The following is a 27,725-nucleotide window of genomic DNA, read 5'->3' on the forward strand; positions in this document are numbered from 1 at the left end:
TCCTGGGGCAGCTGACAACGTTGTAGGGACGGCTGCTGGCTGGGTGCCCTTAGTACTCATTAAAAGCTCCTGGTAGATGTGGTTTGGAAGCACACGGAATAGGGTCTGTTGGGATTATTTTTAAGGGAAGCTTTTTCCTCACCCTTTAACAGAACCCACAGCACATAGCTTCTAACCCTGATTTCTTCTGGCAGACCTTTTATAGGTAAAATCAAATCAATATGTATAATTTGGGATAAAAAGGAGAAAAATTTCCCCCAAAATTCAGCATAACCTTTTAATTTCACCCCCTTTAATCCTTTTGATAATTTTTGTGCTTCTCCTGCAGAAAAGCAATTTTGCTAATCACCTTTGTGCCAATCCCTGCATTCCTGACAATAGCGTGAACGGCTTCCATCAAAGTCTTTGATGTGGGAAAGACACACACACACATATATAATCTGAAAACAATTCAGCTCCTTGGTTCTCAATGGTGAGCACTCTGCTTTAATAGAGTGCAAGTTCCGTGGAGGTTTCTAATCCTTTCTGCCAAACAGAAGAGACACAGTCAGGTAGCACACCTTATTCAGAAGTTAAAATAACATGTTACTTGCTCTCAGAGAAAATCAAAACAACTCAAGATCAAAAACAGATTCCGCCAACCCTAACAGGATAGACTTTCTACTCAGATAACTCTTGATCTAAGTGTGTAACAAGTAACCTGCTTTAATCCCTCAAAGCGATGGTGTTACAGATAAGTACTGTAGTAGCAGAGGAGGTGTCTTAAGTTTCAGAAACACACAAAAGCATTGGTTGGAAGGAAAAACAAAACAAAGAGCTGTCCACATGATTGTGTCTTTAGCTGGAAAGGTGTATTTGAGGGCACTGCAAATAATAAAACCCCTTGAAGACAGAGAGAGAGGGAAAAAAAAACCCCAAACTGACAGGCAGGTATTGAAATGGTGTTTCTTCCAAGCTGGGCTTTATTGACTTACACTGTTAAAGCACAAACTTTTCAGGTATAAGGCCCCAATTTTTTAGCTTACAAACACTCTAAGCCATGATGCTGGAATGGTCTGCTATATCAGCACAGAACCCTACCTTGATTTTCTGGAGGTTCAGAGTGATCATGGGCCATGAAAAGATTGGGATCAAGATTTGGGGAGACTACATTATTGACTATGCTGCACATCAGCACCTGTACTGAGTCCTTTATTAAACAGAGTATGAACATGTGGCAATAATCATGCTGCACATACAGTTTTAGTAACGGTTCAGAATCTTCCTTGGTTCTTGCTCCCACAGACATGTAAATGTGCGCTTCGGCACCGCTGAGAAGACTCGTGCCAGCGGGTTCCCAGGCTGTGGTGCACAGCTTTGACAGCTCCACAGCAGCCATAGGAGCTGAAACCATGCCTGAGGACAAGCGTATGCAGGTACAGGTCCGTTTCTCTTAACCCGCACCCCTAAAACCAAAAACACCAACCCCAAAATAACAACAACAACAAACACCCCCCCCCCCCCCCCCCAAAATAATGGATGATACCTATGTTTTGGGCAAAGAACAATTATTGTTACTATGTAAGGCAATTATCCATACTAGAAAACAATGCTACATTTAAGAGCAATGCATCATAATGTTTTCTTTCTATTACTCCATGTCCCCTGTCTGGAGCATATTTGACCCTCTCCACAATTACTGTATGCAAACATGTTTCATCTTATCCAAATATTTCATATACCTTGGGTCACAAACTGGAGAGCACCAAGGCCCTGGTTCTACAGATGGTCTTGTCCACACCTTGGTCCTGTACCCCCGAGGGTCACACTGTATGTGTCAGTTTGCACCCAGGCTCCTTCTGGATTGTACCAAGTAGTTTCCTTAGTAAAGTGGCACAGCCACAGCCTGGAGACTACTGTGCACTGGAATACGGGTGTCACACAGTGCAGGAATATATACAGGATGCAGATGTTGTCCCTGTAGAATAAGAAAGCCTAAAACCAGAAGGGACCCCTTTGAACATCTCACTCTGATATCCCGAGTTAGGACTTGCCAGGTCAGTTCCTGGTTTCAGTAGTTATGGTCTAGCCAGGATCTCCCTCTAAGAGGGATAAAAAAAAACCCAATTGGGATTTTTTTTTTTTTTTAAATCCAGTAATGGTGAATCTACCATAAATCTTGATAAACTGCTTCAACAGTTACTTTACTACAAAAGCCTGCTTTATTTATTAATTTGTTTCCCATCACCTTCTGTCAAGAGATCTTATCTCTTTGTTTGCTAATAGAAGATCCTGGTATTACCAGATTTTTCTTCCTGTTTCAGTGCCATAAGGTATGATCACCTCACACCTTAACCTTCTCTTCAGAAAGCTAAACAGACTGAGCACTTTGGGTCTCACTATAAAACAAGTTTGACAGACCTGTAATCATTCTTACTACTCTTCTTTGAAACCCCTCTAGTTTTTCAACATCCTTCTTGAAATATTGGCTGGACAAATTGTTTCCAAAGCAGTCACAACAGTCAAAACCAAAGGTAAAAGAACCTCCTGGCTGTTGTTTGTTTCCCAGGGCAGCACTAGCCCTTTGGTCACAGCACTGCAGAAGGAGCTCACGTTCAGCTGATTATTCATCTTAATGAAGTCTTTACGGAATTGCAGCTTTGCAGGATAGAGTTACATCCTTTCAGTGTGACCTACGTTCTTTGTTCCTAGATGTGAGACTTAACATTTGGCTTGACTGAAATACATACTATTTGATTATGCCTAAACTGGAGGGTTATGCAGCCATAAGCATCCTTTGGCTCTTGCCTGCACATGCTTTGCGCCTTCTACAAAGCTTTGCTAATAAATTCAGAATGCTTTCAGTTTGCCAGTAAAATTAAATATTGTAGGGTTGAGAAGCTGTGCCTGTGAGATCCTACTAGAGAAAGATAAACTTGGTAAGTCTGTCTTTACAATAGTAATTTAAGACAGAGAAGTCATTCAGCTTTTAATAAATGTAATGTTTCGGATACTGTTGAAGTCTATTACAAAAGAGTTGTTGAAGGTCATCAAAAAGATAGTGAGCTGATACAAAACTTCATTCATACCAAGTTTCCATAATCCCATGTTCAGCAAAACTTGTTATATAACCTCCCTTTCAGTTTGCTACTTAAGTTCTGTACCAGATGTGCTGTTATTTCACCTAAAGTCAAACTTAGGTTAAGAAATTTTTAATTACTTGGTCCATCTGATTCACTCATAAATGCTGATAAAACACTTGCTAACTTCTGGAACTTCCCTAACTTCCAGGGTGTACTGAAACTCAGTATAAATGGACCAGAGAGGACCTCAGCCAGCAGTTCTGAACCTCTCAAATACAAGGCTTCCACACAGACAAGATGACCTTCTGGAACAGGATGCAAGTACTGTCTAAAGGCCTGTATGCTATGGTAACCTCATTATATGCTGACATTTATTGTCCTACTTCACTGTGCAAAAGGAGATGTGGTGGGTAAGTGATACCTGTTCAAAGCATTCTAAGCAGATGATTAACTTCTTACAATTTTTCAATTATGAGGGAGAAATTTCTCCAAACATTTCAGGCTTCTGTAGAGTGTAAACCATTATAAGAAATAACACAACACTACACTCTTTATCTTCCTGCTCCACTGTCTGTGGAGGGCCATTTTGGACCAGAATCCTTCTGCGTTGTCAGTACTCCAGGCTCCTGTGGATGGCAACAATGACTCAGTTATTATGAACAAGTGGCGGTGTACTTGTGTATACGTACACACATGTGAAGTAAGAGAGCTTTTCAGCCCCTGCTCTGTGGAGCCCTGGAAGGAGGAACAGACTTTGTCAAAGGGTCCCTGTGAAAATCCAGCTTTAAATCCACTGTAGCAGGGCCTGCTCTTACATGGGGATGACCTTCTCTTTTACATGGTCCAGGAATTTGGAAGTGTTGAAAACTGCTGTGCAGCACCAGATGACCCCTGCTGTCACTTCGTGGGTGACAGGCACCCCTGACCCTGCTCAAGGATAATTAATGACCATTAATCACCGTGCTGTTCGCCTTCCTTTGCAGGGGTGCAGTGCCTAGCTGGGATTGCTCCAGGTGGTGGAGCAGATGCTCTGGTTACCTGGGATCACCATCCCCACCATTAATTATTCACACTATTAATGAATACGTGGATCAGGTGATGTTAGTAATACCAGCCCCGAAGAATATGGCTCCGTGTGCCGGGACGTGGTGGTGGGAGATTGTTGCGTAGGGGGAGCCCCAGTAGCTCCTGTTAATGAATTAATTCGCTAACGAGGGTGGGCTCGGTGGCCCCGTGCCCCCTCCTGCCCCGGTAGCCGCCTCCTCCCCCGGAGGGGGGGGAGTGACAAGCAGCGGCTCCTGCCCCATGTGACTGGGGAGCGGCTGCCCCCGTCCATGGCTTGGCCTCCCCCGGGCAGCAGCAGCTCCGGCTCCCGGGGAGGAGGGGCAGGAGCTGCTGCTCCATGGGGAGGAAGGGCAGCCCCCGATCCCCCCAGGCGGAGGGGGGATCCCGGGCCGCCTCCCCCCCCTTCTCCTCCCTTCCCTCCCCGCTCTGGGCCTTACCCGAGGAGCTGCTGCTCCTCATCTGCTCCTACCTGGACGTGCAGGCCTTGGGCCGCCTGGGCCAGGTCTGCCGCCGCCTGCGCTTCCTGAGTAGCCGCGATCTCCTCTGGAGGCGCATAGCCCGTGGCTGCCTCAACTCCGGCTTCACCCAGCTCGGCACCGACCTGTAAGCGCGGCCTTCCCGGCGGAAGGGCGGGGGGGAGGCGGCTGCGGCGGCTGGGAAAGGCCGGGGATGCTGCGGCCTAGCTGGTTGCTAAGGGGCGTTCTGCGCTCTTGGCGTAGTCGCTAAGGGGGGCTCCCCGCTGCCGTGAGGGGGCGGAGGGAAGGGGGGGTTATTCTTGAAGCGCGGCTGCGCCGTCTTTCGTTTGCACTGAGAGAGGTGGCGAGGGCAGGGGAAGGGCCGTAGCGCCTGGCCCGTAGTGGGGCCGCCCCCGGTGGGGGAGGGACCGCGTGTGGCGGCCCGGGGCGGTGGGGCCTGATCCCGGCTCTACCCAAGGGGCTGGGGGTTTGTGGGGAGGCGCTTCTCGTTCCCTCGAGGAAGTGGGCGAGCGTGGCGGCGTTTTCCCGGGCCCCCTCAGCTCCAGACCCCGTGCGGGTGGCCCTCAAGTTGCCTGCGGCCCTCTCCAGACCAGTTCGGGCCCTCAAATTCCTCCGAACTAAAACACGTAGGGTCGGGGACTTAAAGGAGGTGGGAGTGTGGGGAAACAGACATAGCCATGTTGTGCAGCTGGGGTGACTTTACTCCCTCCCTGTTTCTGAGCAGCAGCCCCTGCCCTGGTCCTGAAGATTCCTTGGAGAAGAACCTGCAAGGGCCTGAGGCCTGGATGGTGTCTTGGGGAAAGGCTGGATGTACCTTATGAGGTGCAAGAGCCTCGTGTTGGGGGCTCCCAGGAACATGTTTCTTAGCAAGCTGCTCCGTGAGCAAGAGAATCCGGTATAGCTGGTGATGGCTGTCATAGAGCAAGCGACTCTTGGACTCTTCGTGGCTTCTGGGTTTTAAAAGTTTTAGGGATAGGGTTTTTGTTTTGTTTTGGGACACACCCACCCAGTGCAACAGCACATCTTGGGCAAAGTGCCAGTTTGAGGCCTCTTGCCTTTGCTGTGTACGACTGTATGACACTTGCATAGATTAAGTGTTTTTGGGGCCTGGGCCTTGGCTGGGCTGTGCAAATTGCCTTGCCTTTCCTCTCTCAAATTTGCTAGCATACGAAATACCACTTGAAGGCAGCCATGCGTTATGGGCTTTCCTTGCTACTTAAAGGATTTCCTTGACAAAGTTTATGTTCTTAGGATCTATGAATCCCTTCCTATAGTTTCCCTTTAGCTGTCAGCCCAGGATCTTTTTTGTCATCCAGTGACTCTGACATAAATCAAAAGAAGGGATGTCAGGTTTTTGAGGCCTATTTTACTATCTTGTAAATAGCACAGACTTTAGAGAAACAATTATGGCTTCTGCTGCCAGGAGCAGGTGGTGCTGAAAATCCTTGCACTGGGTTTCTAGGGCAGTGCCTCAACCCATCCAGTCTTCAGAACTTGAAAGTTAAGCACAGTTCTGCTGGAAGCCATGAGGAATAAGTGCTGCAGAATGGCTGTGCATTGTACTTGTGTCTGCTGTGATATATGGTTTAGTCTCCTGAGGAAATGAAATTCTGTATTTTTCATTAAGAATAAGGTGATACTATGCTCCTTCAGTTGCAGGAGAGATCAGGTGTACAGCAGAGCAGGTGCAGCGTATGTAAGGACCACCACTTCCCCCTGCTGAGGAATGCAGGTCTATAAACAGCTACAGAAGAGGTTTGCTAGGTCAGAGTGTTTAAGTGAAGGGAAGGCTGCTTGAGTATCATAAGCTCCCAGGGATTTCAGTGCTGTTAGATTTGTTATGAACAGGTTTTTTTAGTAATTCTAGGATGTGCTTTTGTGCTGAGTCCTATTTTCAAGTTTTCTTTAAACAACTGTAGTACTGAGCACTCCTTTTAGCATTGGTCAGCACTGCCCTGGTCCTAAGGAGTTCAGTCATGGGTAGCACACCAAGTGACATTACAAGCTGTTCATGCAGGAACTTTGAGGTATATTTGGAGGATGAATCCACTAATTACTTTTAACTTCATGGAGGGCTCAGACAGTCTTCAGTTCTTTCAAATAACATGCCCGATCTTACAGACAATACCTGAAATCCAAGTACTTGTTTTCCCCGTGTGCAGATTTGGGAGCAGTTGCAGGAGTTTGCTCCAGTAGGGTGGACAGTTGTGGCAACAGATAAAAGACACATCTCAGTACAGCAGTATCTCTGCATCTCCAGAAGAACCAGTGTGAATGTGTGTGTTAAGTTGTGGTACAACTGTAAAACTTGTACTTAGCTGAAGGAGAGTTTAATAGTCTCTCTGGTAGCTTGAGGGTTTTAGATGGCCATGTCCCTTTCATACCACTTGCTCCTCATGCATATCTCCAGGAGCAATCTCCAAAATTGCTGCTCTTGCAATTTGTTTTAGTCAAACAAAGTACAACCTCTCTCTGCAAATTGGAGTAAGATTTGCAGAGAGAGCTTGTACTTTGACTAATGGATAAAAGTTCGGGAGGCTGTTGAGATGCTTTTGGGCACGTGATCTTTCTTCTGGTTGGCAGTTCTAAGGAGGAACCTGGTAGGTTCCTCATTGAAGGTTAGACTGGAGCTGAGAAGATAATTAAGCTAAAATACTACCAGTGATGGTGGTGAATGGTGATGAAGATGATGGATAGCTGGACATTCTTGATAACTGTGCTGTCTTAGTGATAGAAAGTAAATCTTGAGCTTGTCAAGCTTAGTTTGACTTGCACAAGAGCTGAAGCATTTGTTGCACATTCTGGATAAGATTCCATGCAGTGAACATTGGTTTTTGCTTTTAGGAGGTTTTTGTGCAATACTGTCTGCAATTGAGAAAGCAAAGGCTGGAACCGTTTATGGTAAATGTACTTAATGAAATCATGTGCATGTTTCTGACATTAGATCTTAAACTGATGGTCCCTGGGAGGCTGGCATAAGTTAAAAACTAGTCTAGGGACTATTTACTGTTTAAAACAAAAAAACTCATCTCGGAATAGTTTGATCACTTCTGCTGTTAAATGACTTTTGATAAGCCATCTGTTAATGCTTTGTAAAGAGAGATAAATTTGAGCTTAGAGTGTAAGATAGCTGTGAAACTATCTTACCCGCCCCCACTTCCCCATTTTTTAAAAGGGTGATTAACTTTAAAATGACACCATTTCTTTAAAATGTTGTTTCTGTTAGGTATATCTTCAGATAACAGTAACAAGAAGATCAGAGGGAACAGGCTTTTGTTTGTGTGTCAAACAACAGTTTGCACCCTCAACTTGCTAATAAAAACTTCTTTATGCTGAAATAGAAGACTCTGGTTGCAGAACACTAGCTGTGTCGTAAAGAGAAACCAGCATTCCTGAAACAATTTTTTTTTTTAAACTATCATCTTCTTATCCTGACTGTGTACCTTTAAAAATGGGGACCTGTGGTTATCTCAGGACACTTAATTAGGCTTAAAATTGATTTGCTAATGTTGTCAAAGGAACACGGTAGCTGTTATGCTGAAAGGCATATTCACAACTTTGACAGTCTCTCATATTTGCCCTTTCTACAGCTAATCAGGAGCTGCAGATGTAAGCAAAGTTAAGGATTTAAGGTATCGATTCAATCATGCACGTGCAGAAGGAGGAGGAGGAGGAAGCTTGCTCTGAGCAGTGTTGTAAACCCCATTCCTTGGGGCAGGGGAGAAATCACTAGGCTCACATCAGGGTGAGTTACATATGTCTGTGAGGGGTAGCAGGGCCTGACTTGGAAGGATTCTTAAAACGCATTCTTAGTGTTCAAAATGTGCTGTTTCTTCTTCCATCAGCAGCTAGTAAATATTTAATAAATACTGTGTCACTACTGTGGAAGTAAGCAGTGGGTTTAGATGGATGTGTTTCTTGGCACCTGTCCTGCAAGCCTGTCTGTGTCAGGCTGGCACTTGTTCTGTATAGTTGTGTTAATTTCATGCATAACCTATGCTACAACATGACTGTGTCATGAAGATGGTAAAAAGATAGTCCCTGTGGTGAAGACTTTTTGCTTTGCTCAGTCATAGGAGCTGCTGAAGCAAGAGTTGAGCCCTGTCTTCATGACATAAGCTGAACAGAGCATTTTTGTTCCAGAAGTACATGGCAGCATATCACAGAAAAGGCTTAAGAATACTTTCTGCAGCTAAACTGTAGTTGAGCAGTAGCACGAAGCCTCTGGGGTTTTTGGTGAGTGTAGTGATATTACAGTTGTGTCTGGTAGCCTGTGTCTGTTTAGCCAGCTGTTGTACAGGCCCAGCAAGAGCAGTGTCCGCCTTGATGAGCTTGCTGCCTAAATAGCCAAGGTAAACAAGGACTGGGAGGGCAAGCAGAGGCATGGAGGTGTCAACCAATCTGCCCTCTGTGCAGCAGGTCAGTGTCAGAGCTAGGAATAGCAGAGTGTGCTTAAAGCCCTTGTCCAGTGCCTGCCTGCTGGACCACCTTGGACTGGAGAAATCGGAGAGCTCATTGCAAGGTGGCTCTTTATTTAAAGCATGGAAGAAAGGAATAAAGTTGCAACTGGGCTAAACTTATTTCCTCTCTGTTATGAAGGAATTTTAGAGGGCAAGTTAGAAGTTGTAACCTAAACAGCTTGAGGATGTGCTCTTTTGTAATATATTAATAGCTGTTGTCAAAACATAGAAGTGTTCCACGGCATGTTTTGCTTCTTCCTGTCTCCTTTTCTGCCTTGCCCATGGTATATTCTTGGGTTCAGAGAAAAAGATGATTTAATGGATGAATTTATTTTCCTCGCGTATTTAAGTGCTTGTGTAAGCATTTCTGTGAGTTAATAAAAGTTGTGTTTTCTCCAGATCTTGGAAAAACATATACACCTGCAGGAGCAGGAAATGGCCAATCTGTGCATGTCAAATCCAAATGCAAACTGCAGCAATCATAGGAGACTTCTGCCTTCTGAACTGGAGTGGGAGGAAGTGTGAATGCCTGTAAAGCTGCTTCAGTTTCCTACATCTTTTAAAACTTGTTTTATCGAAGTTTCATTACTTTAAGTCAGAAACAAAGTAGGCAATGAACTGGTGCAGATTAGGCAGAGGAGAATACTCTGGGGAGAATATTGCAATAATGGTAAAAGCCTGGAAGAGAGCAAACAGCTATTGCTTTGTGCTGGGTAAGTCAGTTGTTTTTAGAAACTCCTATTTCTGACTTAAGCTGTAAGTTCTGAGCAGGACAGAACTGCCAGGACAGATCCACAATATCAAAACTGCTTCTTTGGGAATGTGAAACTGTAAGAGGTTTTTCTCAGGCATACCTACCCTCCCTTCAAAATATTCATGAGTTCAAAGTGGAACAAGGATTTTATCTAGTTCAGGGCTTAAAAACCATATGCTGTGCCCATTGCTATTATCCTTGCAGCCTGCATAAATGAACTGCCTAGGTGTTATTTCAGTCTAGTCAAATACTACCCTGTCAGTCTGCTCTTTCAAATCAGAATATACGTGACCTGGCAATGTGCACTTGCAGCCCAGAAAGCGAACCGTATCCTGGGCCATATCAGAAGAAGAGTGACTAGCAGGTCGAGGGAGGATTATGCCTCTCCACTCCACTCTCCTGAGACCCTACCTGCAGTACTGTGTCCAGCTCTAGGGCCTCCAATGTAAGAAGGACATGGAACTATTGGAGTGAGTCTAGAGGAGGCCACAAAGATGATCAGGGGCCTGAAGCACCTCTCCAATGAGGACAGGCTGTAAGAGTTGGGCTTGTTCAGCCTAGAGAAGAGAAGGCTTTTCTGGGGACACCTTATAGCACCTTCCAGTACCTAAAGGGGCCTGCAAGAAATCTGGAGAAGGAGTGTTTAGTCTTGCTGTGGATGGTGTTTTGGGATGTCTGTGTGAAGGTGTGTCTTTCCTGTGTGTACAGAAATGTGCCTGCAGCTCTTGCTCTAGTAGAGTCTGTGGCTTCTTCATCCAGGTGAATCATTCAGGAGAGCTGTGAGGTAGAGAGATAAATGTGCACAGCCTGGTAACGTCTGACCGAGATAACACAGATACACCAAAGGAGGCAGGAACAGCCTCCTTTGCAAGAGGATGGTCTGCAGAGGTCATTCCATCTCAGAGACATTTGAACCCATGTCACATAAGAAGGGGGTTGTGCAGAAGACAGACTGAACCTGGCACAAAGCTAAAATAGGGTCATGAGCTAAAGGAATTCAGGTGGAATTTTTGTCCTGGAAGAGACGTTCTGAAAGCCGTCTGACTTGAGGACAGCAACAGGAGCTCCTGACATAAATAGCTTTTCCCTCTCGACTGTCTGTTGGTGGCCTGTGACTTGTAACTGCACCGAGACCCTGCCACTCAACAGGTGTGTCCCCATTACACAAATAAGCGCAGTTGGTCCCTGTGTGAGCCATCCCTGCCACAGGGCCAAGGTTGAAAGTGGGGCTTAGCTGCGGTGACCTATTGGTTCCTCGGTATGACCCTTCCAGTCAGGCCTGAGGCAGGCTGGTGTCAGCTTTTGTGCAGACAGCAGATTGTGTCCACAGAAGAGATTTGGTCTCAGCAGGTCTCTGCAGACTTGCCTTTCCAGATGAGCTCTACAGTACTTAAAATGTAGCGAACTGGGAAAGACTTTGGTGTGTTAGGATGCCCCATGCAGCTGGGAAAATACACGGTGTGACATGTTGGTTTTATCTTCTGTAACACAGTATATGTTGTTGCAGGCACTGTTGTTTTGGCACATGCTGAAATTGTAGACGGTGGGTAGAAGTTTCACTGGGATGCAGGAAGGCACAGAAGCTCTTGCTATTGCAGAAATACCATTTCTGGTGGCAAAGGACTTTGGCTGGGGAGGGTATCTTTGAAGGCAAAAAACTGTTGGAGGTGAAGCTTTAGGAGGGCACGTGCTTAGTCTCTGTCTGAGGGATTCCTTCTTTCTGTGCTTTCTTTTTGGGGCCCTGGCCAGCAACTGCCATGGTGGCTTAGGTCACCTGGGTCAGCAGTGTTGTGGGGGGATAGTCCCAGTCTCTTACTTCAGCAGCTGAGAAGTGAGCTCCAGAAGGAATATTATATTTCTTTTGGTAGCTCTGCCAAGACAGGGAGGAAATCCATAATTTGAGAAAAATACTTTAACCTTTTTTGTAGGGTGGAGTGAGGTAGGAACAGGGAAATGAAAAGCCTTTTATAGTGGGTTGCTTTTATCCTGGGGTGCTCTCAGTCTGTAAGGAATGTTCAGCTTCTCTTTCTTAGTGCAACAAAGTCTTTGTAAAGGGAACTTCCATCAGGAGTGCGTGCAATTGGAAACGTGCATTAGCTCATGTCACGTGTTGCACTTTACGGTTTGGGACCCTGGTAGAGTGCTTTTTGGATTAATTAACTAATAATAAAGGTAGCCTTGTATGTTGTGGATCATGGAACTTTACAAGGTGCTGATAATTGTGAGCTTTGAGGACATTTTGCTTAAATTGCACTGACTTATGTTCAGTATTTACTAGTTCCTTTATCCACTTTTTTCTGCCATCCTTCTAGGATGTTGAGCTGTACTTCAGTTGACTTCTGATACATGGCTGCGTAGGTCCTGGTAAAAATAGCAGTCCTTCCTGAGTGAGTCAGCCTTCAGCAGTCCCAGAGTTCACTGTTGGGTGGCTTCTCTGAGAACATGAATGCCAAGATCTTGATTTCCCAGAGCATTTAACCGTGTACTGAATTTTAAGTGTCTAGTTTAGTATTTTGCTGGATTACATACTAAGAAAGGTCAAGGTATTCATTGGCTAGTGGATAGTGATCCTTCCACAGCGTTTTAGACAGCATTTGTCTTCAAAAGGCGGGTTAGTCACTTGAATCTTTGGCTATTCAATCCAGTTGCTGAAGTGGGAGGTACTTGGTTAAATCAACTATTCAGGATAGATGTGTGATGTCTGTTGATTGTCTCAGGTGATCATGGAACAAATCTTAAAAGATTTGCACCTATAGAAAGTGTATTGATCATGATTGAGGCAAGATGACCTTTTTTCTCAAACTAAGTTTGTACAGTGATGCCTTTTTCGCCTTTCTAAGACTTGAGAACTGCTTTTATGCATTGCAGTGATGCTCACCACCTTTTTTGATGCATTCTGGAAGCTTTTTTTGGGCAATTGTCAAATTATATCTCAGCACTTGATTACATTACAGGCTTGAGTTAACTTCTTTTCTGGTATAGGGGATCAAATATCTCTCACCAACATTTGAAAATCACTGCAGTTCAGTCTCTGCTGCTTGGTATTTGCAAACAGGAGGCAAGTATCTATCCAATTTCTTCATCCCCTTTCTCATGGCCTCCATATACTGTCTCCTTTCTTGCCTTTATTTTGAATAAATAAAACGTCTGGGAAATCAAAGATATATGCTTCTAAGATGTGTATAAATTAGATGTATCCCGAATTGCTCTACTGAGGAGGCAGCGTGGATCAACAATTTATCTATTAACAGTGAAACAAACCAACCCCCCAAAACCCCACCAGGCATTCCCTACGTAGTCCTTCCCACCCAACCTTCTCCCCTTCCCGACAGGAACTGTTGATCTGTGTGAATGAACTGGGTGTCTGTTACAGGAGTAACTGCAGTGGTGAGCTGGTACTGTGGGCCAAGCCAATGTGTGACCCTCTTCTGAAATTCCTCTTTCAGCAGCAGGAAGATCAGGGCTTCCCCCCTGCCAAGTAGAGAAGTGGCCAGCATCATAAGAGGGAGGCTTCTTTTTTGACCTCAAATTCACCTTTTTCAGAGCCTTGGAAATTACATCTAGTCTTAGTAGTTGAGCTCAGGATGTCTGGTTGGGCCAGTACATGTTGGGAGGGGGTTGTGGCGTGAGTGCGTTTTCCATCACTGTGCAGGCTGGTGACTTAAAATCTGCACGTGGGGAGAACTTAACTGAGGGCTGAGTGTGGGGAGGAGAAGTGTTTTGGAGTAATGAATGGAACTGGATGTAGGCGGAGAGTCTGAACTCTGTCTGGGAGAGTAATAAGCGGTGAGGAGGCTGCTGGACCTGACCTGACTTTTCAGTGCTGTGCATTCCTCATCCCAGACGCTATCTGGCCCCACGAGGTTCTGCAAGAGCTCTTTTTAAAAATGGAATTCCTTTTCTTGCAGCCTAGGCTAACTATAGAGTTGGGTTTTTTATTTTTTTAAAGAGCTGGGAGAAAATGAAGAGCTTCTATCTTCCTAAATTCAGTTGTACTTGGCGTGGCTGTACTGATCATAAACTTAGAGTTGCAAAGCTTTCTAGTGACAGAAAAGCTTTTTTGTGCAAGGTTTCTGTTTTTGTTTAAAATGGGTCACATGCCCAGGAATGCAGTCAAATTATAATGGTGACTAAGTGCCGGAAAACAGAGAGAAGGGGAGGGAAGGGTGAGCAGAAAAGTAGGAGCCTGAGGCTATGGAACGAAGGCTGGGAAAATAAGATTCCGGCCAGGCCCCAGGGCCAGGTTAGAGATTCCTACACCCATTAACAACCTCAGGAGATATTTATTTCCAGGAAGCTAATCTTTGTTGTAAAAATGACAGGTACGCAAAAATTCCCACTTTTGGGAAGTGGGGTTGAGGGCGTGGAAGGGATGGGAGGAGGGAACTGGCTATGACTGAGAACCAGTCCCTATCTCGTGGGGATCTTCCCTTCACCCTGTACATCTGGGAACACTGGCTGCTAAGAAATACATGGAAGGGGAATGCAGTCTTGTAAGTGGTTCACAACCCCTTGTTATAAAGGATAACTTAAGGAGTTTCTTCATATTTATATTTTTCTAATCTTTTTCTACCTAAGCAGCTCCACCAAGGATATTGAATAATTAAGTTTGATATGAGAAAAATGGGAGCTAAGTTTGCCTTTTCCCATGTCTTTAATCAATTCTGAATCATGAAAGCAAACCAGATGTTGAACAGCTGCTTGAACTGGGTATGTTCATGTAGACTCTAAAGAGACCTTGGTCCCAGGTCTCTGTGGTACCTACCTTTTGTCACCTCTTGAGCCATGTTTATCTTGGCTTGTCTTACCTCATCTCAATAACTTTGATTTGTATCCCAACAACTACTTATGAACTGCAGTCTCTCTTCTAGTAGCTTTGACTGTAAGTAGAGAATTTTCTAGTGATGTGGTGGAATTCTTTATCCTTTGGTGAGCTGCTGCAAAAGACAGGCTATCTTAGGGCACGTGTGCATTTGGTGGTTATATGAATGAATTCTATTTTTAGTTTGAACATATCTTGATTTCTTATTTTTGTATCTGGTTATGTGATTGTCAGACATGACTGGAGCACTTTCTTTAATAGTCTTCTGGCTAGACACTCTCTTCTGGCTTCTAGTTTCAGTGTTCTCCTGACTGTTTCCTCCTTCTGTTCTTGTTTCATCTTTGTTTTACGGCTTTCTTTAGTCGCTATTAGATGGGCAATGTACTCTGTTCTGGTAGTTTCTTTCCATGTCATTCTTGGTTTGATTATGTTTTGTCTGAATTGGTGTTGCATTCAGTGTACTAGACTGGGTCTTGATCAAATTTAAGGTTTGTACACCGATGATCATTGGGGATGGCTTCTCTGCTGATAAGCATCCAGTCTGCTCAGGGCTCCTTTCTTGTCAACTCTCATGACTGTGCTTGCTCTAGTGTGGCTCAGGCACCATCAGTGCTTGCCAGTTCATTGTTTGTGGAGCCAGAATGAGAGCATACCTGTGACCAGATTGAGTTAGTTGTCTGTATGATGTTGGTCCTGGTTGATGATCTCATCTCATCTCTCTTCCTTTGTTTGCAGAGCGGCTGGCATCCCAGTGAAGGAAAGGGTGAAAGTATCTCGGAACTGGAGGCACGGACGCTGCCAGAGGGAGACGGTCCTGAAATGGAAATGCAAGCAAGTGGCTCTCTTCTCTTCTATTTTGTCTTGTGTTAGTTGTCGTGGGGCTTTGGGCTCGTGTCTGTTCCCTGAAATGAGATGTTCCCAATTGCTTGTGATCCACGGGGTCTTACAAGTGATACTGCTGGCCTATTTTGGATGTTGCTGGCTAGCTGAATGCTGGGTAACTGGAGCTGCAAGATGTAGAGATTCAGTCTCTGTTGAGAGCTCCTCTCTTACTAAGAGCTTGAATATGGCATTGTTCTGGTCTATGCAGTTCTAGTGGGATTTAGGAATCTTTACAACAGACTTCAAACTGTTATGTTCCCATCCGTTGCTGCATACCACGAGCCATTTTCTGTGCTGCTCTCATAATGAACATGAGCTTACATGTCCCCTCAAAATGCTTGGTTTGTGTCTGCCACTTTATCCTGGCACCTGACTTGGATGTACCAAACTAAAATGCTAATTGCCATTCTTCTTCCTTGTGCTTCTTAATTCTCGTGCCTTATGCTTCCCTCCTTCACTTAAAAAAACCCCAAAGTACCCCAAACCCCACCATATTTTACATTAATGAGAGGAGGTTGTTGTTAAATTCTTGCTTAGCTTTCAAAGCAAATCATAAGGTAGGTCTCTGGTTTGAACAGCACATCTACATTTTCAGCCTTTACATTATCAGACAGAAGGAGAAATGAGAAAGACTATGTTTTGTTAGACACTGAAGAACATGGACCTGCTACTGAGCTTTCATGCCTCTTTTTGTGCTGTCTAGATTGAAGTGATGGATAATGTGCCACTGCTTGCCTACAGTCCTGGGAACAGCTCTAATGAGCAGAGTGGTTTTTGATGCAGGTTGTATACCTGCCTTTGAAGTGCTTGTGACCATCTGTGAAGACAAGCTCTGTGGATGTTAGAGATCATTACTAAACCAGCTTCCCAAGTGAAAAGGCAAGGACTGATTTAATGAGGCCACCATCCAAACTGCATCCTCTAATTTTAATTTATCCTGTTTCAAATTTGTTACTTGTCCTTATGAAAAAGCCATAGAAAAGGTAAAAAGCTAAACTGCAGCAGGAGGAGAGCCACAGAAACTAGCTGTAGTCTAGGTAGGCTGGATATTCACTTGCTTTGAGGACTGCGTAGGAGTGGAGGAAGGAAAGGGAAATCAAAGTCCACCTAAATCCAAAGCTGTGGCTCCAAAGATGCCATGCACTTTTTCCATGCATATGATCCTCTCAAATTAACATTATAACCTATGTTCAAGTGCTTTGTCCATGTCACTAAAAGCCTGAAGATGAATGCAGGCAAACAGGAACTTTCTACCTCATAAGCAATCCTGGCCTCTTGCTTGTTTCTAGTCGTCTCATCCCCACCACCCCTGCTGCGAAGTTATGAGGTGTGGCTATGTGAAATGTTTCTGCTGACACAGCAAATCATGACCTCTGAGGGTGAATCGTCAGCAGAAAAGGAGGAGATGGGCTTTTATGATGAGTTCCCCTGTTCTCCAGACAGTTTGTACCTGAATAGTTTGAAAACTGAATGGCTGCTCTTGAGCCTCGAATCTATGTGTAGGAAGTTGCCACAGATAGCAAGGGGTGTATGGGCTTTTCTGGAAGATGGGCAATAGAAATCGAGAGGTTGCTCTGCAATTGCTTTTGGCTCAGCAGTGGAAGAGGTGTGAATGTAGAATACATCCTCTATCTGATGAGCACAAAATTAGTGGAAAGCCTCAGGCTTCTCCTGCTGCTTTATGTATTAACATGCTGAGAATGCGGGAGGTGGAGGACTTTGTCTGTAGGAAGACCTGGGTTATTTGACATGACCTGTTCCTGTGCTCAGACACATGTGAAACAGTGGCAGCTTTGTGGTCTCTGCTGGGCATCAGCAAATAATGTGCAGGATCAGGGCTAACTGCACCAAGATCCTCACGTTAAAAGGCTCTGTTAGAAATGCTCAGCACAGCTTGCAAATGACTGATAGTCCAGTTTCTTAAAAAGTACAGGGCGTGTGAAGAGGGGTCAGGGAGCCTTAAGTATTTCCTGTCTAAACTCACCAGACTCTTGGCCATCTTCTCTTCCAGAGATTCGATGCTTCCTTTCCCTCAGCTCTTGGTTAGAAAAATGCCAGCAATGTGATCTGCTTTGTGTGTTGCTGGAGAAGCTTCACTTGACTGTGCTGCTATATTAAGCCCAGCTTTTGCATGTGACCAGCAGCTCCAACTTTACTGTCCTCTTGAGTGGGCATTTGCTATTGTTGATATGCTTACATATGCAATCTTTGTTATGCTTTTTCTTTGTGTGAGTTTGTTTTGTTCTGTTTTCTTGTCCCCTTGCACCCCCAACCTGACATCTGTTTGCAGTTTGATGCCCTGGATGGAGCTGGATGGCGAGTATCTCTACCTGTCTCAAGCAGAGAACATCCAGGCCTACCGCGTCTGCCCGGGCAGTACAGGTTTGCAGCGCCACCCTCAAGCTATCTTCTCTGGCCACCAGGAGGACGTATGTCGCTTTGTTCTTGTCAACTCCCACATCGTCAGCGGAGGGGGGTAAGTTGGGCGAGTGAAGGATCCCCTGGAGTGTGGTAGTGTGTTTGGAAAGATTGTGCACGACTCCAGTGCAGAGCAGAGGGGTCAATCTTGCTATGGCAGTGTCCTGGTGCATGGCTGTGTCCAACAGCTGCTGCTTCCTTTCTTGTGATTTGGTTCTGTCCTGAAAAAGCTGCTGCTGCAGTAACACAGGAGCTGAGTCTCATGCTGTTGACCTTATGAAGTGTACTTTTCTCCTTTGAACTTGTGTGCAAGTTCACAGGATTGTTGAATCAGGATTGACTTGATCAGGCATTTTCACTTTGTTCCCTGTCAGAGTCAGGGTAGCTAGTTTGCGTTCTGATACTCAAGACTACTGGTTAAGTGGGACCGTGGTGGTACATAAAGCTTTCTAGAGACAAGTGTAAGTTTATTAGACCTACTGATATAATTGTGGACAGGGAAAAACTGCCAAGCATTCTACCACACGCACGCTTCTCCAATTAATTTTGCATTGGTTTGGCCTTTTACATTTACAGCAAATGAGAGAACTGTTATTTATAAAGTTTTAGCTATCAATATACACAGCTGTTAAATACAGAATTGGGAGATGCAAGCATGGCTGTCTGCCTTGGATATCTTGACTCCCCCCTGTGAACTGTAACCCAAAATCCAGGTGGAAATCAAGGCATGCATTTAAAATTTCAGTAACTGTATTAGTTGAAAAAAGTCTAAATGTCCTTGTAGCTAATTCAAAGCACAATACCCTGCACAGCTGCTCTGAAGTGAATGAAAAGCTGAGGCTTGGACATGGATAGGAGTGACCTCTTACTTGTTCCCTTAGTCCAGCCATTCAGCATCCAGCCAGGATTCTGGCAAGCTCAAAGCAGTAGGAGGAGGAATGGCTGCTTTGCTAGTTTCTGCAGCTTAATACAAAGTAGAGGGTGGAAAGATAGCTAGGAAAATTTTCATGTGCAGCATATCAGGCTTTCTCAGATGTGGGATCACAAGAGAACAAGTGATGTGTGAGGAGTGGAGGGTTAACAGTGCTGCGTAAACTTCAGCTCCCATGAGATAGTAGTTGTGGCCTTTGTGGCACTCCTAAGCACTAACAGAAGGTGCACAGCCAGGAGAGATGCAGCTGGCACAGACTCCTTGCCTGGGGATTTGTTTTTCAGAGATGGGAATATTGTCCTTCACAAGATCCGTGGCTCCTACAGCTTCAAGTTCTCTGCACATGAACAGGAGGTGAACTGTGTGGACTTCCAAGGTGGCCTTATTGTCAGTGGCTCCCGGGACAGGACAGCAAAGGTGAGCAGTGATGTTCCAGCAGCTGCAGGTGCTGCTGCAGAGGTGACCTCAGAGGTCTCGTGCCATGAATGTTTGTCAGCAGAACAGTAGTGAGCCCTGTCTTGTGTTTCTGTGGGATGAGTGTCTGCAGGAGGGTACCTTGGCATGGGCTCATGCCTCTGAAAAGATGCTTGCTATGCCAAGCTTTTAAGAAAGAAATTTGGCAGTACTTGATGACATCAGCTGCTGGCTTAACTAGGAAGCGCAGAAGGCGGCAGCTGATGTTTTTCTGTTTTCATTGTATGTCTGTCTTAACTGTAGGGGAGATCTATGCCAGTTAATCTGCAATTTGCCATATCTATCTTAAACACATCCTTGCTTTGTGATGCAGTGCTGCTTCACGTGCTCTCTGTTGTATACTTGATCTCTTTAAGACATAGCATGATGTATTTTCCAAATCTGTGTGATTGTGGTTTATTTGATGTGGGTTTTGGTGGGGTTTTTTGGTTGTTTTGCTGTGGGTTTGTTTGGGTTGTTTTTTTCCTATTATTTTTTTATGGGTCTTGTTTTGCAAACTAGAAGCAAAGTTAGACTGTGAATGCTGTTAGGTCCCATTTTTCTCTTCCAGTTGGCATCAGTGAATCCTGTCATGTTGACTTTTTTTTTTGAGGAAGGACCTTGTTGATTTTTGTCCTGGATCTGGTAGGCAGTGCTATGTTCTTACATGGACCTGGGAGTTTGCTTTCCTGAGCTGTAACCAGCTCTGGTTTAGGAAACGCTGTGTAGGTGTTTCACCCTTCTCCTGCTGGCATGATGCAGCACCTGCAGCATCTTCACAACCACTCATTTTGTTGTTAGAGGTGCTTGCTGTATGTTGAAAGCTTTGGCTGTTGCTCAGGGTAGGCTGATGGATACTCTTGGTCAGTGGCATATAGTAGAGCTTTAGTGGAGGTAAGAGGAAAAACTGCTAATCCTGTTTTGCAAGAGGGGAAGCTGGGGCAAGGAAAGACTTAAATTCTCTTTCAAGGTTTTATAGGAAGTGTGCAGCAATGGGTAACCGCCTGACAGACCCAATCTGTTCTTGTTGGTCGCTCTGTATGGGTGTACTCCTGGGTAAAATTGCTCCCATGTAGAGCAGTGTTCAGGTGCAAAGGGCACTGTTGGGGATGCTGCTTGCCTCTTGGGAGTAAGGCTGTGATGCTGAGCAGCACATGCAGTGCGTGCGTGATGGCCAGGGGATCAGGCCTAGCCAACATGGGTTTACAAAAGGTAGATCCTGTCAAATTAACCTGATCACCTTCTATGGCAAGGTGACCCGCTTAATGGACAAGGGGCAGGCTGTGGATGTGGTCTACCTGGACTTCAGTAAAGCCTTTGACACCATTTCTCACATCATTCTGATTGAGGAAGTGGCTGCCACTGGCCTTGACAGGTGGACCCTCAGCTGGGTTAAAAACTGGCTGGATGGGTGGGCCCAAAAGGGTGGTGGTGAATGGAACCAAATCCAGCTGGAGGCTGGTCACAAGTGGTGTCTCACAGGGCTCAGTCCTGGGTCCAGTTTTGTTCAGTATCTTTATCAATGACCTTGATGAAGGGATTGAATGCTCCCTCAGTAAGTTTGCAGATGACACTAAACTGGGAGGAAGTGTTGATCTGCCTGAGGGTAGGGAGGCTCTTCAGAGGGATCTGAACAGACTGGACCGATGGGCTGAGACCAATGGGATGAAGTTTAACATGGCCAAGTGTAGAGTGCTGCACATGGGACATAACAACCCCATGCAATGCTACAGGCTTGGGGGAGACTGGCTGGAGAGCTGTCAGGTAGAGAAGGACCTGGGGGTGTTGGTTGATTGCAGGCTGGATATGAGCCAGCAGTGTGGCCAGGAAGGCCAATGGCATCCTGGCTTGTATAAAAAATAGTGTGGCCAGTAGGTCTAGGGAAGTGATTGTGCCCCTGTATTCCACATTGGTGAGGCCACATCTCGAGTACTGTGTCCAGTTCTGGGCTCCCCACCATAAGAAGGACATTGAGGTCCTTGAGCGAATCCAGAGAAGAGCAACCAGGCTGGTGAAAGGGCTGGAGGGCAAATCATATGAGGGGTGGCTGAGGGAACTGGGGGTGTTCAGCCTGGAGAAGAGGAGGCTGAAGGGAGACCTTCACACCACCTACAACTACCTGAAGGGGGGTTGTAGAGATGTGGGCCGATGGTCCCTTCAGTCAGGTGACAGGTGATGGGACAAGGGGAAATGGCATGAAGCTGTGCCAGGGCAGCTTTAGATTAGATATTAGAAAAAAAACTTTTACTGAAAGAGTTGGGGCCTGGAACAGGCTGCCCAGGGAGGTGGTTGAGTTACCTTCCCTGGATGTGTTAAAACAAAAGGGTAGATGAGGTACTTAGGGATATGGTTTAGCTTAGGATGGGAATGTTTGGACTTGATGATCTTTAAAGGTATTTTCCAACCTTATGATTCTGTGCTGTTTTGTCTTGCATTTAAACAGGGCTGTGGACCGTTTTTTTTCTGGGAGAGTGCCTTCTTGATGCTACCCTGGCAGCTGGAGGACAGACCTCCCTGACCTTGAGAACAAATTCCAGAAGGCCAGAGGGGAATTTAAGGCTGTTTTTCTTGGAGCTAGTGTGAGATCTTGCCCACCCAGTGCTCCCCACAGCAGAGGCTCTAGAGATGTTCACCTCCTATTTTTTATCATCTCTTTTGTAGACTGCCTTGTTTGCTTGAATGAGACTCTTGGAGGGTGGAAGGGAATCCCTACCAGCCTTTTAAAGGGACTCTAAGTGTCTAAGCTATTGAGGGCTCTGCTGAGTGTTGATTAGGACTAAGCCCTGAAGAGCTGCTAATGTACATTCCTGTGTGATAGGCACCAGATAGTGTGCTCTGAGCAATATTTTTAACCTGTAGAAGATAGGGATGCCTTAAAAGAGTTAAGCTTTTCTGCTGCTTTTGCTGACACTAGGTGCTAAATTCCCCGCTGACAAGAATAGCCTGCAATCCTGGGCATTATCAACAAACAAACAAATAGGGCACTCCCAGCTTTGAAGTCTTGAAGTGAAACATTGGGGGTAGGTTACAGGGAACTGGGGTGGGGGGGTGGGGTTAGAGTCCTGTGGGCCAAGAATGAGGGCAAGGTGGGGAAAGTGTGGACCACAAGCAGAGACCAGCATAGCAAGAATCTGGGGGACTTTATTAGGACCCAGAAACAAAGGGGGAGATGTGTGTGGTGAACTGGGGGAAGGCAACGTGCATGTATGCACTGGGGGAGGGAAAAGATTCTCTTACATTGTCAGTGAGCAAGGGGGGGCTGTTTGAAAATGGCCTGGGGTACACTTAAGAAACTTGGCTGAAAGGGGACAGTTTTATAACAAGCTACTTTACAGCATAGTTACCTATTAATTTTACAGATAATATGAATGGAAAATTTCCAGGGATGCTACAAAGTTGTCCCATACTGTTAAAGAGAATGGTAGAGGTTTCAACAAATCCCACTTGTTTATTTAACTAGAGAAGATGAGAAATATGTGCTGAGTGCATCCCTGTAGAGTGTGTGGTGTTGGGGGTGTTCTCTGTTCCCTGTGATGAAGTGGGATGGAAGGTGTTGCTCACAAGCTGAATCTTTGTGTAACTCAGAGTGCTTGTTTCTGACAGTGATTGAAGGCTTCGTTCCTCAAAAATAAGTAATGGGAATTCAGGGAGAGGATCTCTGGGAAGGTGAGCACAGCAACTCTTCCAGCACGTCAGCAGTGTGCATCCTACTTTCTGCACCTTTCTGGGTGATGTGGCATAACATACATCTCTCTCTTTAGGTTTGGTCCCTGTCCGCGGGCAGAGTTGGCCAGTGTCTCCATACAGTGCAGACAGAGGATCGAGTGTGGTCCATTGCTATCAGCCCATTATTAAGGTAACTGAGATCTCTTTATTCCCAATTTCCAACAGAGAGAGGTAAAGGCTGTGTGTCCGCAAATCTCTCCAAGGCACCAGCGTGACACTTCAGGGATTTGATGTGGATGGAGGCTGCTCAGGGTCTTGTGCCTGCAGCAGGAGCTCAGGGAAGAGCATGTGGTCTTTGTTCCCTAGAACAGCTGAGTGGCCTCATAAAGAGGCTGTAGAAATGGCCCTGTGTTCCTCTTACTGTCTATGGGGAGACGTGTTTGCTCTCACTTGCAGAGAAAACTCTGACTTGCTGTACCTTGTTAATTAGAAGCAATGAGCTCGATCCTCTTGAAGTCTTCTGTACTGAAAAGATACCAAGTTGTATTCTCATTCTCTGGCAGAACTGGTGCCAAGCCAAAAAGAAAGCTTGGAGCTGTGTGCAGTGCTTAAAGAGCTCTGTTTTATCGGTAAATTCAAAGTGCTGTATGGGAAAGATGAAAGCAAAGCTCAGGGATGAAGTTTTCCACCCTCTACTGCCTTTAGCCCTATTCTTCTAGTACAGATGTAATGCTAAAAATACAGCTTCAGCATGGGAAGCAAAGGTAGTACCTACACCAGAGTCTTCCAGGGTGTTTTTTCAAATTGTTGCTGTTCCTTCAGTAAGGGAAAATCTGAAAAAAAAAAAATAAACTCTCACTATTTGAAATCTTCCACTGGTCAGCAGTGGTCTTCTGCCCTCAAGGAAAAGGGGAAGATAAACTGTTGCAGTATCACATGGACAGCAACAACTAGTGAATTTTAGGCTTGTGCAGAACCAAAATACTTCCTACAACTGCTGTCCTCATTAGATTTTCAAGTTTGTTTTGCAGGCAGCAGAAACTTAGTGATATAGAGCTAATGGAATTGTCAGGGACAGGACCCTTGAGGCCTACTATAATTTTGCTGTTACCTTGTCCCATTGCTCTGAGTGTTTGAGATGGTGTTTTTGAAGATGTGCCATGTGTGTTAATGCTGCTGTAACGTGCTAGATTGAAGCCCTTTGCTGTCTTCTGTGCTGCACGGGTCCCTTTTCTATCAGACAGGCTCTGGCTCTAGCACCATGGCTGGTTAGAGCCCAGTGGCATGCTGCTTCCTACTCCTAAGTGATGACCTACTAAGGTGGCCTCTTGTCAGGACAGTGTTCCTCTCCCTGGCGTGCACGCTTGTGCACACTCTCTGTCACAATATTTACCCACTGTCTCCCCACCCCCCCTTTCCTCCCTGCAGAGTGATAAATGGGAGGCAGTGGAACAGCTACCCCTTGAACAAGTGGGCTTACACTGTGCACTTTTATGAGACTGGACTGTACCAGCTTCCTCTGCTAGCCCACCCTACCACCCCCCCTCTTTACCCCTCCATATTTTGGGGAGGGGGGGGATAGAGAATTAGAGCCAATTAGCCACGTCATTAATTCTTCAATTTGACGGCTGATATAGCAGGGCCTGAAACACGCTGCTGACCCCGTATAATGGGAACCCTGCTCCTTAACATATTGACGATGGGAGAAGTTAATTAAAATTCCACAGAGAGAAGGTGTCGGCTAACCTATAAACCTGTCGCTTCGCAGAACAAATCGCAGCCATCCTAGGAGAGAGAGGATCAGAGCAGGAGGGCATGTGGTGGGGGAGGGACGGGGCAAGGGGCAGGGGAGATGAATTTTTCACTAATAGGTTGTATTGCGTGCTGTCTAGTGAGGGTGAGTATCAAAAAGGTAATATCTGGTTTCTAGCAAGGTCTGTGTTGCAGAGCTCTGTGGTTTCTGCTTTATTTGCAAGTGCCCCTATTTCAGCCGTACGTATTCCCTATGTACCTGTGTGAGAAGCTTTTCCTCCCTTGCAGCCCCGTCATTCTTGCTGGAGCTTGGATGCGTTTGTTCTTCAGCGAGGCCGAACGTGGCCTGTAACCTCTGCTTCCTCCTAAACAGTTGATGTGCCTCCCTTGTGCTGGTATAAACAGAGAGCTCCTCCACAAGAACATACAGTCCTGCTGGTGTAGAACTGCTGTAGAATCAGGCTCCAATAACTTCAGTATTTTGGCCCATTGTTGCTGAGAGCCCACCATCTCTCTCTGCTGTGGACAGAGATCTCTGGAGCAGCTCAAAACGGTTGTGTGCAGTGGGGTAGAAGCAGCAAGGGCTCCTCTAGCTCTAGCCATTCAACAGTGCTTTGGAGAGGCTGCAGTTTCCTGACCTGGAGGTTTGCCAGGACTAAGACTCCCCAGAGTACTCAAGGTTGTATTCTTATTCAACCTCAACTGTTAACAAGCAGGACTGGAACTTCTCTCATTCCTTTTCATTGATACCTCTCCCTGTGTGAAGTCTCCTTAGAAAGTATCCCATGTGTTCCTGACCCACAGCTGGGTTTTCTGCTGTAGTCCTGCTCTGCTGTACTGCTCCTCTAGCAGACAGTGCCTATACACCCAAACTAAACTTAGAGACTTGTGTTCTTAAAGTGCAGTTCCTGTGGCTTCAGGCATCTTTCTTGGGCATTCTGCTTTGACTTGTCTGCAGTTTGCCCACAGAGATTCTCCTGAAGAGATGCTGAGCTTGGGAGGAGGCTTCCTTGCTCTTTGTGTAGTGATGGTGAGCTGGTTGCTCAGAGAGTCTGCAAACAGAATGGTGTCTGTAAGGAAGATTCCATAAGATAAAAAGCACTAAAAGGGTATCAGGAATACTGGATGTCCTCTTCTTACTGTGTGTGGGAGAACTGTTCTTAGTCTTTTGCATAACCTTTTCAGCCACGGAAGTGCCTTCACATCTGTGTGTGAAGCTTCACTGGAGCTTCATTGCTTTGGGGATGTTTGAGTGCCTTGCAGGGCAGTGGGGATGGGGAGGACTTGTGTTCATTCTGGGTTTTCAGCAGCTTGTCTTCCTAGCTGTGGTGGTTGGTGTGCTTGGGACAGCAAGTCCTGTGCTGATTGTCACATCAGGTACTAGAGAAGAGTCTGAAGAGTATCCTTAGAATTGTGTGCCTCAGCTTGCTCCAGCAGCAGTTTTAATTGGTCTCCAAAGCTGTCATCCTCCATGGATTAACAAAATGCTATACTTAGAGAGGCTGAGTACTCTGAACCATGTTTCTTAGCTGCTTGTAATCTCCTTCCCCCCGAGTTCATTTGCCTTTTGAACTCTGCGTCATGCAGATGTTAAACTTTCATTTGCTGGTGCTTACTGCAGTGACTTATGTGTGCTCAGGGACCAGGGCAAGCCTGAGGGCAGTAGACTAATTCAGATGTGAAAAGTGAGGCGAACCCAGGAGTTTCGAGTGGAATGGCAGCACCTTCATACTTTGTGATTCCTTGAGGTGGCAGTAGTCAAGGAAGAGTAGTCACCACTGAACACTGTTTAATTTCAGGGATAGGTTTATGGAGAAAATGAGGTCTGATTGCCTGGCAATTATGGCTGCAGAAACATGAGGTTTATGATATATGTTATACTACTGAAATGTTCCTTTATGAAGGAGAAAAATTGTTGTGATGTTTTTTACCTATTGATAGAGAAGCTTGTAAAATGGAGGGGGTGGAAGTGGACCTTGATGTTAAATTCACTGTTAATCTTGGATTCCAAAATTCTTTGGTATTGGATTAAAAAAAGTATTTAAATCTAAGATGTCTTCTGTCTTCTCCTGCCAGTTCTAGCCACTGGCATTTGCTATTTAGATCTTTAAATATTTATCGTGACAGCTGGTCACGTCGTACTTGATACGTGTCAGATTTTAAACCCAGAAAAGAGTTGATAGAGGCACAAAATTGGTTTTCAGTGTGCAATTATAGATGGAGAGGTAGGAAACCTCTCTCTGCAATTTAGGGCAATGTCAGGCAACAGTGATGTGCCCTATTGTGTCAGGTATGTGCTTTGGAGGTGTAAGCCCAAAACCCAGTCTCTTCTCTTCCAACTGTGTACATCACCTCTCTGTGCAAATGCTGGCTTGGTGAAGCACAGGTTTACTGCAGAGAGGAGGAAGGTTTTCACCAAAGACTAGCTATGTGCATTGGATGATTAATTAAAGGAAAATGAGTAGTTCTGTGAGCAGTTGAATTAAAAGTCAGGCTTGCTTAACCTCTCTTGTTTATGCAGTATTGTAGCTGAGACCTTACTCCCCTATTTTAACATGCTAATTAGGGAAGTGATTGTGCCCCTGTACTTGGCACTGGTGAGGCTGTATCTTGAGTACTGTGTCCAGTTTTGGGCCCTCCACTACAAGAAAGGCATTGAGGTCCTGGACCATGTCCAGAGAAGGGCAACCAGGCTGGTTGGAGGGGCTGGAGAGCAAACCTTGCAAGGAATGGCTGAGAGAACCAGGGTTGTGTAGTCTGGAGAAGAGGAGACTGAGGGGAGACCTTATCCCTACCTAGAATTACCTGAAGGGAGGATGTAGACAGATGAGTGTTGGTCTCTTTGCCCAAGTGACAGGTGATAGGATGAGGGGGAATGGACTCAAGCTGTGCCAGGGCAGGTTCTGATTAGGCACTAGGAAAAAAAATTCTTCACCAAAAGGGTTATCAGGCTTTGGAGCAGGCTGCCCAGGGAGGTGGTTGAG

The 27,725-nt window shown here is 45.5% G+C and overlaps 1 protein-coding gene across 1 annotated transcript; it reads left to right on the top strand.

Moving 5' to 3' along the window:
• Positions 1 to 4,402: 4,402 nt before the first annotated feature.
• FBXW4 (F-box and WD repeat domain containing 4) lies at positions 4,403 to 23,183 on the top strand (the record flags this gene model as incomplete). The annotated part of the gene is made up of 5 exons (XM_084265653.1): positions 4,403 to 4,730; positions 15,375 to 15,470; positions 17,812 to 17,997; positions 19,155 to 19,287; positions 23,085 to 23,183. The coding sequence occupies exons 1-5, from the start codon at positions 4,465 to 4,467 to the stop codon at positions 23,181 to 23,183; spliced, it is 780 nt and encodes a 259-aa protein (XP_084121779.1). The 5' UTR covers positions 4,403 to 4,464.
• Between the last annotated feature and the right edge of the window lie 4,542 nt (positions 23,184 to 27,725).

This window comes from Gallinula chloropus (assembly GCF_964237585.1).
Source record: "Gallinula chloropus genome assembly, chromosome: 5".
Lineage (NCBI taxonomy): Eukaryota > Metazoa > Chordata > Aves > Gruiformes > Rallidae > Gallinula > Gallinula chloropus.